The 13,585-nt window shown below is 52.2% G+C and overlaps 1 protein-coding gene across 7 annotated transcripts in view; it reads right to left on the bottom strand.

Annotated features, from left to right (window-relative positions):
- Positions 1–467: 467 nt before the first annotated feature.
- The window catches only part of MYRF (myelin regulatory factor), a 64,315-nt gene continuing 51,197 nt past the window's right edge, over positions 468–13,585 (bottom strand). For 4 of the 7 annotated variants that reach the window (XM_040560193.1, XM_040560196.1, XM_040560195.1 and 1 more), the window contains 13 exons: positions 12,354–12,514; positions 11,761–11,833; positions 11,352–11,440; positions 10,928–10,996; positions 10,174–10,254; positions 8,075–8,160; positions 7,699–7,860; positions 6,626–6,919; positions 5,983–6,070; positions 5,571–5,645; positions 5,320–5,422; positions 4,812–4,886; positions 468–4,433 (listed from right to left, as the gene is read on the bottom strand). In XM_040560193.1, the coding sequence (XP_040416127.1) occupies positions 4,347–4,433; positions 4,812–4,886; positions 5,320–5,422; positions 5,571–5,645; positions 5,983–6,070; positions 6,626–6,919; positions 7,699–7,860; positions 8,075–8,160; positions 10,174–10,254; positions 10,928–10,996; positions 11,352–11,440; positions 11,761–11,833; positions 12,354–12,514 (1,443 nt within the window). In that variant the 3' untranslated portion in view covers positions 468–4,346. The remainder of the gene's footprint in view (positions 4,434–4,811; positions 4,887–5,319; positions 5,423–5,570; positions 5,646–5,982; positions 6,071–6,625; positions 6,920–7,698; positions 7,861–8,074; positions 8,161–10,173; positions 10,255–10,927; positions 10,997–11,351; positions 11,441–11,760; positions 11,834–12,353; positions 12,515–13,585) is intronic. The other 3 variants (XM_040560192.1, XM_040560194.1, XM_040560191.1) reach the window with 3 other exon arrangements.

Raw genomic sequence — 13,585 nt, 5'->3', positions numbered from 1 at the left:
ATGAGGAAGGTAAAGAATGGAGGCCTTCTCTCCAAAGTCGGCTTTTCTTTGCTAGGTGGATGTACTTACCTTCGGGCTGTGCAAGAGGAGTCTAAATTTGTAGTCCAGCTTTCAGAGCAATTAAGAGTTCAAAGTTGGAAATTCAACAGATTCTGTACAGATTTAAAGCCCTAATTTCCTATTTGGTAAAGAAGCTTTCCCTCTGTAAGTACTCTCGGATGCCTCTGGGTCTGGACCTGGTCTTTGAGGCATGAGCCATGACCTTACATCTGGTCAAAAGTGTGCTGCATAGCAGTGAGCAGCCACAGCCTGCAGTTGTCCTGACCCCAACCTGTGCACGTGTGGAAACTCACGCCGAGCAGGTGGCGCTGGAGTTCCTCGGTCTTGTGACAAGCAGCTTATAACTACTGACCCGAAAGGCTGTTTTTTCATAGCAAGGGAGGAACACAGCCAGGAGCCATCCTTGGATACAAAGCAGTATTTATATATTTATTTATATGGGCATATTTACCTCGAGCATAAAACAAAGTCTAAATAAGCCAAACAAAAAAGTGGGGGATCCGGAAACTCAGCACTCAAATTCGGCAAAATATAAATATAAATCAGAAAGAAAGGAGGGAAACCACGCTTGTTTCCCACAAATAAAAACTGATAATCAATAATACCTGCTAAGAAGGCAATTCTACAAACTTGCTGGCAATATACAGTGATTAAAGCTGTGACAGCAACATTTAAACCAAACAAATTAGTGCTTTACTTTTTTTTTTCTTAATTCTTGCAGTGGTGGCATAGTCTCTATTTACAGGCTTTAAGCTCTAACAGTAGGACAGAATGTTTGTGAATTTGCTTTTGAAACAAACTCCGAAACAGCCAAACTTTGGCAAGTGGCCTCGTATCCATGCTCATCTTCCTTCCTGCCAAGAATGTCTAGAGAGATGAAGCATCTTGTTTCCAGCTGAAGAGAGGGTTTTCCCCAGGCTGTAAGGCTGGAGACATTGGCTCAGAGCTCCCTCCGTTTCATGCAGGGAAAGGCCTGATTGTTAACTCTCTTGTTACTGATTGGGGATGGGGAACACATCTGTAGTTACCGGTGGGTAGGGTGGGAACCTCTAGGGGCAGTCTGTGCAAACAGCTGTTTCTGTGGGCTTAGAAGCAATCCTATGACCCTTCCATCACTACAAAACCCCTCTGAGCTCGTTCCTGCCTTGCTGTCATACTGCTGTGCAGCTGCCCGTGGAACTGGTGTGTGATTTGTGATGTACTTTAAGACAAAAGATACGGCTTTCAGCAACATAAGATGCCGAAGATGGCATTCTGAATCTCTGATACTGTGGATCACTGTCAGCCCATGTGTTTTTCTGCTGTAAAACAACTGTATGGGGGCTCAGACCACCCCTTGCACATTAGGTATTGCCTCCCCTCATTTATTGAGCTAACTGGCCACTGTTTTTGAGGCACGCAGCATTCAGTACACGCATGGGAAACCACCGTTCCCTTGTACAGTCCTGTTAGCAGAAAAAGGCACTAGAGATGTTCCCATAGCCCTTAGGCACTTGGTTCGCCGGGGCCCTGGTAAACCCCATGGCTAAACATTGCAGGGACACCTGAGAGACTCCATCTCCTCCTGGGCCACCACTGCTAGCGTTTCCAGTGATTGATTGCTTTCTTCCCCCTCGGAGCAGCTTCCCTTGCAGCAGGGGAGAAGCACGCCTGGCTCTCGGCTGCCCTCGGCCATGACCATCAGTGAGGGGGGGTCGGTGGTGGGGATTGCAGGCAGTGCTTTCAGCTCTGGCCCTCACGGCACCGCCCGTTGCCTCTGCGGGGGCTGAAAAAGAGCATGGGCATTGAGCCCAGTTTGGCAGTAAGGGAAAACAGTGGCTGGGTCTGAGAAGGCTACCTCTCCGCTGAGCAGACCTCGAGGAGCACAGGGCATCGCTCGCCTCAGTAAGGACTTGCCAGCCTGGGCCACTGATTGCCAACTGGAGAGTAAAAGCTGCCAAGAAAGCAACTTCACGGGTTAAGGCTGGGCAAAAATGCCTAGGGCAGGTGGAGAGAAGAGCATCGAGCATCCTCTCCGGAGCACTACGCTGGAGGGTTTCCCTACCAGCTGCAGGCAGCAGAAAATCCTGCTGGAAGTGGAGCTGACTGACCTGTTTGTGCATAGGTACTCCCATGCCTTTGGACCTCTTGCTCTCTCTCCAAGCTCCCCAAACTGGGGCAGAAGGCCTTCGTGAGCTTCATTCCCACTTGGCTGCCTGGCACTCCCTGCTCACCCTCCGTTTCCTGGCTGCCCAGGCTTCAGTGCATTTTAGTAACTGGAGCGCATCACCGATGTAGTTCACTGTTTGCTGCCCACAGGCACAGCATGGGAATGAAGACCTGACCTCGCATCTGCCCTGCAAATAAAGGAAAGGGCCAGGTCCTCTGGAGGCAGGGACACAAACTCCCAGTGATGCTGCAAGGAAGTGCAAGGCTATGGCTGCTCTGCTGGGACAAACTCAGAAGGGAGCTCTGAAGCAGGCTGGGGAGGGAAGGCAGTGTAGAGTCCCACAAGGTGCACGCAGGAACCAACTCTCTATTGGCTAAAACATCTTTGCAGCTTCTTTCTCTGGAGCAGCTGAGCCAGCTGGTGGTGGCAGAGGGATTGCTGCATCCATCTCCACTGACAGGAACAAAATGCAGCAGCCAGAGCCTGATGCAGTTTCCCAAAAACAGTTTGGTTTGAGCTGCCTGTGTCCAGCGATGGGACCGCAAGGGCCAAGGTTGCTCTTCTCTGAAGCCAGCTTTAGAGTTTCCTCCAGGACTGGAGAGTGGTGTTTCCCCCTCACTGCCCTTCCACAGCAGTGGCTGCTGCTTCCTTGGAAAAATGAGTCACGGCTGTATGGACCCGGTGGTGGCTCAGCCTCCAGGAGTGCAGAGGGCTCCTTCTTCAGCGAGAGGGGCTGGGGCAGGACGCATGAGCGCTGATCACTCCGACACGTCCCGGCACCGCTGTAGCAGTCAAGCTTTAACGTGGAGCTTAGCAGTGGCCCCCTTTGGTTTCCTATGTGAGACACATAGCTCAACAGTGACAGAATTAAGAGACCCATTTTTATACGTCTTTAAAAAAAAAATTCAGTAGTTTAGCAAGTTAAGAACTTGTAACAGTAAAAATACCCAAAGTACACTCAACATCACTGCCTTCTGAGAACGGTGACAGCGAGGACCCACAGTCACTGCTGTCTCCTCCTTAGTGGGAGAAAATCAGCCTCTTTTTGCCAGTGCCTGGCAGAGATCCGTTAGCCTGGTGGTGCATTGAGACCACACCATGCATCCCCAGCGACCCAGCCTGGCTCTGCAGGGCGCGCTGGGTGTTGCCGGTGGTTGTTCTCACCACATCTGGGTGGAGTGGCTGCGTTGACTCAAGAGACGACTGGGCAGCTCCACATGCACTGTGAGAGGCCACATGCTGCTGGCAAATGAAGGAAACAGGTCCCCATGACACTTAACACAGGTGGCTTGGGGTAATTTTTCTCCCATGGGTTGATAGCAAGCGTCCCCACATGTGGTTTGGCCTGGGCACAGCCTCAGCAGCATCTTCAGTGGGGTTCTTACCTTTATCCATCCAGACCTGGATACAGTGACAGAGTACAGTGAGGAGAGGGGGACAGGCAGGGCAAATGTGGAAGCTGCACCTTCTCTTGCTGTCCGCAGAGAATGGTCTGTTCAGGGGTCCTGGGGTCTCCAGGGGTCTGTGGAGGGGGGCTGCAGGGGATGGCCCTGGGCCAACTAGAAGGAACAGCAACTCCAGTGTACAACTTCCAGTACGTCCAGGCACAGCCTTCCTTTCCTGGTGAAACTCCAGCGTTTCCCTCTTGGAAAGGGCTCCAGTGTTGAGCAATTCCAGTGTTGCGGAGAACTGACGTGACACATCTGGGACCACTAGGCCAGTACAGGATGGAGCTCCCATCCATGCTCTGGGATGTGGCAGACCTGTCCACATTCAGTCCAGCGTAATGCTTTCAAATCCAGTGTCACAGGGGGCAGGAGAAGTGACGGGAGACACAAGCGTCCCCATAAGGGATGGAGAGGTGTTCGGGGCGGTGTGGGGTGGCGGGAGTTGGTGCTAGGTGAGCCCAGGAGACACTGCAAGGCTGGTTGTGTTTCTGTGGCTTAGGTCCTATGTTCTGTGTGTGCTGTGCTTCAGTATCTGCATCACCAGCCACAACCAAACCAGCTCCACGCCTGAAGCAGGTGATGGGGGTAAGATAGGGCTGGGGGCTATTGGAGGAGGGTGTACGGGAGTCTCCCCAGTGTCACCAGTCCCCCTCCTCTCTCCAACCAGAGGGCACTGGTGCTGCCAGGACTCACTCACAGAGCCAGTAAAACTGAAAATAATAGTCAGTGAAAAGGTGTCCCATCTGTTCGGGAGTAGTGCTGCAGTTGGCTCGGCCCTATGTGAGAAAGCAAGAAAAAGAGCTTACAGACAGAGGCAGGATGCATGCTCCAAGGAGGTGGGGGGGAATTGTGCCTGAACTATGTGCTGGCACAGACAAAGATCATAATCTGTTCTAGGCCTGTGTGTGAGCAGCTGGCTCTATCACACTGCCCTTCCCCATGTGTGGGTAGGCACTTGTTCCCCGCACCTCCCGAATTACATCTCTCTACTACCTGTGTGCCTTGGAAGGGAACAGCCATGATAGAAAGGGCTGTGGAAGGCTCTCCACACAATGTGGACACTAAACCTGTGCCATGATGATGCCACATTCCCATTGCTCTCCTTCCACTCAGCCCTGGACAAGAGGAAAGGCAAAGCAGCTGCTTGTACTCACAGGCTGTGCTACTCTGAAGTGGTAGGTGAACTCCCTGAAAGACATCATCACGAGAGGCCAACGGTGCGTTGTTTCCTGGGGAAGAAAACAGAAGGGGGGGGGGGGATGAGACCAGGGCTGAGCATCCCAGGATGTCCTCCTAGGGCAGACTAGCAAGGAAATGCACAACCCCCCTCCGTCAAGTGACCCTACAGCTGTCTCTGGAGCAGAAGCAGCACCTCCAAGATCAGCAACAGAGCTGGATTAAGAGTGGGGCAAGGAGGCACTTAGACATTTTATCCAGATCCACAGGCATCAAAAGCACTGAGCACTGCGTGACCAGCTGGTGCAGGGATGTCTGAGGTACATTTACAGTAGTCAGTGCAGAGTATGGCTATCAGAGCACAAAGTCCCTTCAGCAACTCTTGCGCTGCCCTAGCCAGACTGCTATAGTCCCTTCTGGAGACATCTGTGTTGTGTTGGGGTGACACTTCACAAGTGTGGATTCTGTAAGCCCAACCCTACCTACCTGCGTGTCCGTGGCATTGGTGGAGGTGTCTGTGCTCACGGCATCCTGGCAGGGGTCGCTGGAGACAAGGCCACAAAGGGACACGGTCAACGTGGAAGAGGAGCTGGGGAGACAAGAAGTGGTGAGACCCTGGAAGGCACCAGCCTCTGCTGTCTCTTACCCAGGATGGGCAATACCACAGTGACACGGCACAGTATCCTGCTGACTTCAAGGGTGCAGAAACACTGAAGAAAGCAGCCCTGCCCACTCACTTCATCTCCAGGGTCAGGTTGGTGTTCACTGCTGTGAGCTGGCTGACAGGGATGCGGTAGGTGAAGTTCCCAGTCCTAGGGAGAAAGAGAGTGCATTAGACCTGACTGCAGCATTGCAGCTGTCTATGAGATGGCCGGGACAGGACCCAGTCTCTGTTGGGCTCGGACTTCAGAGGGGAGGGCTTCCCAGGCTAGTTCCCAAGGGCGAGCTCATCATCAAATGCAGTCTTCCTGCGCTCTGGGTGAAGGAGCAGGGCTGGACCCCGAGCCCCAGCTCCTCTGTCCAAGCAGCAGCATGGGCTGCCTCTGGGTGACGGTAGGAAAAGGCCCAAAGCTCCAGGAGCTGCCCACCTGCTTCTGGAGCTCCCCAAGATGCCACCAACGTGCCAGCAGCTATCCCAGCCTTGCTCACCTGCATGCGTTGCTGGCTGTGCAGTACTGGGACTGGATGGCCATGTCGATCTCCAGGATCCGGATGGAGTGCAGCACTGGGCTTGGCCCTGCAGGTGGGAGACAGGCAATGTAGGAACGGCAAAGGGATGACAGCTGGGGCAGCCTGGGTGAGGAGGGCTGGCAGGGACGCCGGGCACTGAGACTGTCTTTCCGCATCCCCATGCCATCAGAGAAAAGGGTCACACTGCTGCAACACTGCGCTAACACCACGACCAGCCACAGAGAGCCAGGAGCAGGGCTGCCTCAGGCTCTGCCAGTGGCTGGTCAGCGAACTCCTTTCCCTCTGCTACCAACATGACTGAACCTGTGTGTTTCTTCCTCTAAATCTAATTTGGAAAAGGCTGAGTGGTGGGGCTATGAAGGGAGTTGCCTAACGGCAGCCTCAGAAGGGAACCAAGGGACTAACACAACCAGAAAGCGTAGCGCAGCAGGGGGAGTAAGCGCAGGGCTGGAGGTTGAACCTGGCTGCACTGGAAGAGCTGAGGGCGAACAAGCCACAGCCCAGGGACACAGCGAGGGAACCAGATGATGGAGGATACCCCAGAAGGCTGCCCAGGGGTACGGTGCTGCTGTGGGGATGGAAGAGGAGAGGGCCCACCTACCATCTGTGCTGGGATCCTCTGTGCGGGGCCACTCGCTCACCGGCTGCTTGACGCTGCGCTGCTGCCGGGCCTGCCCCAGTGGGGAGTTGCTGCGGGAGAGCGAGAGGTTGGAGATGTACTTGGATTTGCCCTGGAGGTGGGTGAAGGGGGAGGAGGGGCTGGCATTGGGGCTGCCGAAGCTCTGAGACCTGTCAGGCGTCTTTGGCCACTTGGTGTAGGAGGTCGCTTTTCCGGTGACGCCCCTGGATTTGGCTTTGATATTTGTCACTGGCAGGAGTGAGGTCTGACTTTGGTCTGCAAAGGAAAGGGAGAGAGGTTGCGCTGAGAGGCAGAGGCTGGCAGCATTCCTGCCTCCAAGGCCAGTGCAGAGAGAAGGGCTGTCAGCTCCGGGCTCGTCCTGTCCCAGCGTCACCTCCGGCATTACACCCCCATGTGTAACAGCCTCCGTGCCTGGAGAGAATGGTGCAAAATCCTCGCAGCATAGGGAAGCTGTGACAGGCTGTGGGAACACAGGGCACTATTTAAGGCATGACTCCAGGGCTGTTACAGCTCTGCTCTGACTGCCTGAGGTGCTGTTGCTCCTACAATGGTGATAGAGTAAGAGAGCTTGCAAAAGCCCTGCTTGGGCAGCCAAGAGGCAGCACAGCTCCTGGCCTGCCAAAACCCTGCTCAAAGCAAACACAGGCCTGAGGCCAGACTGCAAGGTATGGCTGCTCAGGCACACTGGCCAGCCTGGCGTAGCCTCTCATGGCCCTGTCCTGGCTGAGCTCCAGAGACCTTCCAGTCCCCACTAACCCTGGCAGTGTGATCAGGGATGTACAAAACCATGCCACAAAGGAAGCAAAGGCTGCGCAGCCTGGCAGTCCCACTTTGCCCCCCGGCTGCCTGCTGGAGCAGGTCTCAGCCCCTCCAGGCAGTGGGTGTGGAGGAAACCGGGTACCTTGTGGAGGCTGCACGTCATTTTCATAAGGTGCAGAGATAGGTGAGAAACCAGGTGAGGGATCTGAGGTGACACAGTGGTGCGACGGACAGCACAGGGTTGTCCCAGCACCTCCTGCTGGGCTGGTACTTACCTGTCCTGTTAGTGGCATGAGTAGGGCTGGTCTCAGAGAGGGCAATGGAGGAGACGTTGGTGGGAGCAGCAGAGCAGCACATGGAGAAACAAGGTGGGTTGAAGCATGCTAGCACACTGTGACCGGGTGAACTGCTGAGCAAGTCAAGCACGTTTGCCGTGACTGCAGGGCAAAGAGGAGAGACACTTGGGATAAGCCAAGGGAAGGAGCATCACATGCCGTCAGCATCCCGTCCATGAAACCACAGCCCCAGGACCTCCCTGCATGAAGACAGCTCCACATCACTGAACCCGTGGCATGGAGGTACAGCTGTGACCATCATCCAGCACCACAACCCCTGTGTGTCTGCTGTGCCCCCTGCCATGCTGTGACCTACCATGCTGTGTGGGGGTCTTGCTACTGGCTCTGTCTGACGCAGCTGTGGATCGCACCATCTGTGTTTTATCAAAGTTCTGGCTTGCCCTGAAATGTAGGAAAACACGAGTGAAAACCTCTACTGCAGGGAACCATGGTGTCACTTCTACGTGAAGAGAGAAGCAGCTGTAGCAGTGAGTGGGTCGATGGGACCAGGTACACAGAGCAAGAGCAGGCATAGAGTGCAGTGGTGAGGAGCAGTAAAGACTGGAGTGCTCTGGGAAAGGAAAGCAAGGCAGGAGAGAGGCACACAAGCCACAAAGACAGCTAGGAGAGCTAGGAAATGTCACAAAAGATGGTGTGGCTGTCCCATGGCACGGACAAGCCTAATCTGGTTCAGAGGACACGAGCAATGCTCCCTTGGTGCTCACTGTGGAAAAGACTTTACTCAGTGAATTTACTTTCTAATAGTGATCTCTGGGGTGGATTTACATGCCTGGGTCTCAAGATGTGAGATACTTCCTCACCTTGTGTTTTGTGTTGTTTTTTTGTTTTTTTTTTTGTTTGTTTGTTTGTTTGTTTTTTAGAAATACACACAATCCCACCTAGATTTGCCCTACTCAATTTCAGGCATTTCACTGAAGCTGAGGAAGCCATAGGCACCTCATGTGGATGGTTGGGCAAATGTGAAAAGTGAGGAACTACTGCCTGGTGCTGTTTTTCTCCCCTTTTCTTTTTTTCTAGGCACCAGCTACTGCCTGTGGAGGGATGGGATAAACACAGCCTCTTGCCTTCACAGACTGCAGCTGCCCACCGGGCAGAGATTCCTACTCAGTTCCTAACAAAGAAATTAAAGATTTCACCTGTCCGGTCCCTCCTCAGTTCAGTTTTCTCTGTCCCACATCTTGCTTGTCCTGAAACAATGTCCTACCTGTTCCCTTAGCATTGCTCAAGGTTTATCAAAGATAAATGGAGCCTTTGTTCATTTAGAGAAACCCAAATACCACTGTCACCTGCAAGACTTATTACATATACTTCTTTTTTTAGTTAAAGGAAACACAATAGTGGTCTCCTGGAGGACACGTGGACACCAGCCTCTGGAGCCAACCTTTATCCCAGCTGAAGATCTACCTCTATCCCTCAAGGTCCTCCACTGCCTTTGTCAACACTTCCCATGCCTGGTTTTATCTTGCATCCCACAAGCAACTACTTTTTTAATAGCTTCTTGTGAAATACTGCTGTGTAGTTCTAAAAAGAACAAATTAACATGCCTTCCACTGCTCTTTATGCAGCACTTTGTTCAAAGGGTGCTGACAGACAAATAAGACCTGTTTTCCTTTAAAGGGAAGTACGTTGCTGCAGCCCTGCAGATCACACCAACAAAGATGCTTTATGGGTCTGTTCCTAATTAGTAGCTCAGCCAACTTTCCTGGTGTTGCAGTAAGATATTTAAGGCCATACCTCTCAAACATGCTTTCTATTTATTTTTCTGAAGATATTGCTTTTCCTGCAGTGGCAAAATATAGGAGTGGAGTTTATAGACCAGTTGGACACTTCAGTAACTTGCCTGTTAGTGAGTCAGACACCAGGAGAACTGAGTCAGTACCTTCTCAAGCATTCCCGGTAGTAATAGCTCATATAAAGAAACAATTAAGGTTTTGTTGTTGTTGTTGTTGTTATTGGTTTTTTTTATGTCCTTCTTTTGCACACTAAGCTGTCCTATAATTTAGGGTGACCCTTCATAATAAAACTACTCATATATGAAGAGAGGGTAGGAACATCTTTTGGGCTAATTCTTCAGTCTCCATCCTTTTCAAATACTCCCTTCACTTCTTTCATACTGCCCACTCCTGCTCTACCTGCAGTATGAAACTTCTTTATTTAGCCTTTGATTCACTGCTTCTTCAATCCACTATTCCTAATTTCCCTTTCATATTGCCTGACAGGGTCCATCGTCCTTCCTCCTGGAGCTCCAGCTGCTGAGCTGTATTTGTATCCCTTTCTTTGCCTTCACGTTTTGCCTAAGATTCTTTGTCTTCTGTGGTGCAGATGGGAGAAAGAAGAGGAACTGAGAGAAAGGATGCAACAATTAAATAACAGTAGAATGAAAGAGTAACGTACCGTGGGCATAGAGCGACCGGGACCCCAGGACCCCTGTGCCGAAAGAGGGCCAGGAGACAGGCAGTGGGCACAGCAAAAGAGCTATAGGGCAGTGAAGGGAGAAGGGAAGAAAAGGAGGGTTGGTAGAAGTGAGGAAGGGCAAGGGGGAATGAAAGAGGGCATGGAAGATAATGGAAATGGAAAGACAAGAAAGGGAAAATTAAAGTGAAAGTAGAAAGAAAATGGGTTGGATGGGAGATGTAACCAGAACAAGAGGGAGAGAAGTAGGACAGGGAAAAGAGAGAGAAAAAGAGACTCATTATCTGGTACTGTGAGCTCCCAAAGGAGTGAAGTGTGCTGAAACTGAATGCCCAGCACAGCCTAACTGTGTGCACACTGTGCTGGGGCCATTCCCTCAATACTCTCTCCACATTAAGGACACTGCTTGCAGTCTGCACCCTTGCCTCATACGGACTGGTCCAGCCCCACCAGAGGCAGTGGGACTGTGCTGTTTCAGTCCAGCAGAAGAGGCATCCAAATAACATTCAGACAGGCCATGAGTATGTGAGCAGCCAAACATCAGGACATTTTCTTTTTCTTCTCTGTTCCTCACTTCTTGCTGTGAACAACGTAAGGCTCAGATGCACAGATACATTTGGATGGCTTTACAGCATGGCTCACTGGAACTGTGGTTAGTAAACCCATGGTGGCTGCTCTTTCTGCCTCAGACTGCCCCAGGCACCACATCCTTCCCACAGAGCCCAGAGGTACCTACCCATCGATGTCCACAAGGTCCTCCTCACTGCGCAAGCTCAGCACATAGAGTGTGGACATGGACACCACACTGAAATGACAGAGAGAGGTACAGACTGAGGACAGGCATGAGGATGGCACGTCGCATGGTGCTGACCTGCTTCCAAGGGATTTCAGCCCATGAAAGAAACTGGAGGTCCACAGCCCCTCAATGTCCACTCCACAGATGGTAATAAAAGCTAGACCTCCTTGTTCTGAGGCACCCGTAAGCCTCCCTACCACCCCATGGTGCTGGGAAGCCTCCAGGAGGCAGTAAGCAGTGAGACCACTCCTTGGAAATGAAGCAAACTGTGTTTCCAGCACTGCCTGTTTGGTTGCCCCAGCCTAGACCAAGCCGATGAGCTGGAGGGAGATGGTGAAGCAGCAGCCTGGGTGCATGGTCTCACCTGAAGGCCATGATGATGACCAGGGCAATGATGGTGCCTTGCAGGAAGCGCTGACTAATACAGGCCTGCTCCGGGACAACCGATGGTGACTACAAGACAGAAATCCCAATGTCGGCTCAGGACTTTTTATCACTCCGGTCCTCTCTGCTTCTGAACACAGATCCCACCCATCACATTCCAAACTTTCCTTCTGCTCCCTCGCAAGCCCTGAAACCACGCAGAGCAGAAGCCAGATAATGCCTTCATTAGGCATGGACAAAAAGGAAAGAGAGATGAGGAAAATGGGAGCAGTCCGGGTCTCTCCCTCTGCAGCATGTGCAGGAAAACACTGGAGAACCATGCAGAAGACTGATCCCAAGCAGATCACCCTCCCCTGCACAGCAACACTTGGTTGGGAGCAGTCCCTTACCTTGCTGGCTACTTTGTGGGGCCTCTTTTTGTGGGGCATGCTTCCTGCACGGCTGAACTGGCTTCCTGCTTGGCTGCAAGGAGAAAGGGGGAATCAAGCAGAGCTGTGCAGGGACAGGCCCTGCCACTGCACCTCGAGTGGTTCTCAGGCAAAACTGTGATTCTCTGCCAGGGAAGAAATCTCTGTGTGACACGACAGTCACAAACCCTTGTCACTCAGCCTGCACTGGGGGGCAGGTGGGTGCTGGTGCATTGGCCCAGAAAGCCTGAATTCTGCCCCAAACCTTCATAAGCTGACATAGGTCAGTATAACAATTTTGGAAGCGCGAGAAACTCTTTGCTCTGAGAATGCCACTCACTAACTCTGGAAAAATGTGGTGATGATTTCATAGCGGGTTTTTTGGGGCTGGTCAGAGAGCAGGATTTTGGTATGTGTATGCCAGATCCTTCAGCTCTCTGAATCTACTGCAGACCACATAACAACTTGCCAATGCCCCACCACTCCTTCCCATCTCCTCTTTCCCCAAATGGGCTGCCATTCAGGGCTGCCCGGGCTTGAAGAAGACATCCCTTTTGGCTCCCTTGCCCTCATACCTGAATGTCCCAGAGCTCACAGTTGATTTCATGCTGTCGAGCCGTTTGAGCTTGGCCAGTTTGTGACTCCACCTCTCTAGCTCATCGATGCGAGTCTCCAGGTTGTCTGTCAGTTTGCACAGCTCCTTCACAGCTCCCACGTTCTCCATAAATATGCGCTCCTGCCAGGGAACAGGTCAGAAGTCTGAGTGGCCAGGCACATGGAGGCACTCCTTCTCCCCACTATGGATCCATCCACTCTGACTGCTTTCCCGTGCCCTGTTTCACGGGAAAGCCTACACAACACCCCCCCAGCACTGGGGGAGTGGAGACGAGACCCACCCAGTAAGGCACACAGCCCCTGGATGCGAGAACAAGAGGTCTCTTAAAATCCAACCCAAACAATAAGTGTTGTTCATTGATCCCTGAGAACTGTGTCCTCTGCTGGTGTTACTCCAAGGAGTCCTCCGCAGTTACAAAGGACAGACATAAAGTACTCATCTTCGTCAGGAGCCCTTGGTTAAATTAAGTGAGGAATTCTCCTCACTTGCCCCTTCTCTGCCCCTTCCCAGCCCTCCAAGACTGTCTCCTGCTTGTGGTGCAAGCTGTTGGAGCGATTTTGCATCATTATCCAAAAGCCAGTTGATTCAGACCAATGGAGAGCCCAAATTCAGAAGCTTCTGGAGAGCAGCCTTCCCCCTGCAGCCCCTCTGGTAAAGGCAGGCCTTTCCAGCACAAGCACATCCCTCTGGCGCAAGCACAGCTACATCCCACATACTGCTTCTGGCACTGTGGCATCACCCATGCCTCCTATCCACCCTCAGGCTCTGCTACTCCATATCCCTGTGCAAAGCTCCCCGAGGCGAGGCAGCACATCTCATTGACACGCTGGTACAGCACTAAGCTCAGAGGGTTTTGGACACTATGGAAAAGCCCATGGTCCTGGCTACTGCTCGTTAGTGATGTAACTGCAGGGATCTAGGCTTCCACAAAGGATAAACATGGCACTAAGGTCAGTCCTGGCCATTCATACTCTGGGCACTGAGGACAGAGTGATGCAGGAGAAAACTGGCAGCTTTGGGAGAACTTTAGGGATGTGCGCTGTCTCCTCAATGCCCAGAGCAGCAAACAGGCTGCCACAGGTTATGGTGAGGTCAAGTAGCCAGGTGCTCCTGGTTATCTTGACATAACCACCTTATCTTATCTAGAAAGGAGAGAGTATGACTAAGAGCCTCCCTACAGGCGGCTGCCAA

The sequence above is a fragment of the Cygnus olor genome, chromosome 5 (assembly GCF_009769625.2).
Source record: "Cygnus olor isolate bCygOlo1 chromosome 5, bCygOlo1.pri.v2, whole genome shotgun sequence".
Taxonomy (NCBI): domain Eukaryota; kingdom Metazoa; phylum Chordata; class Aves; order Anseriformes; family Anatidae; genus Cygnus; species Cygnus olor.
Note: the sequence above shows the minus strand (reverse complement) of the source record. Positions and strands in the feature narration are given on the sequence as shown.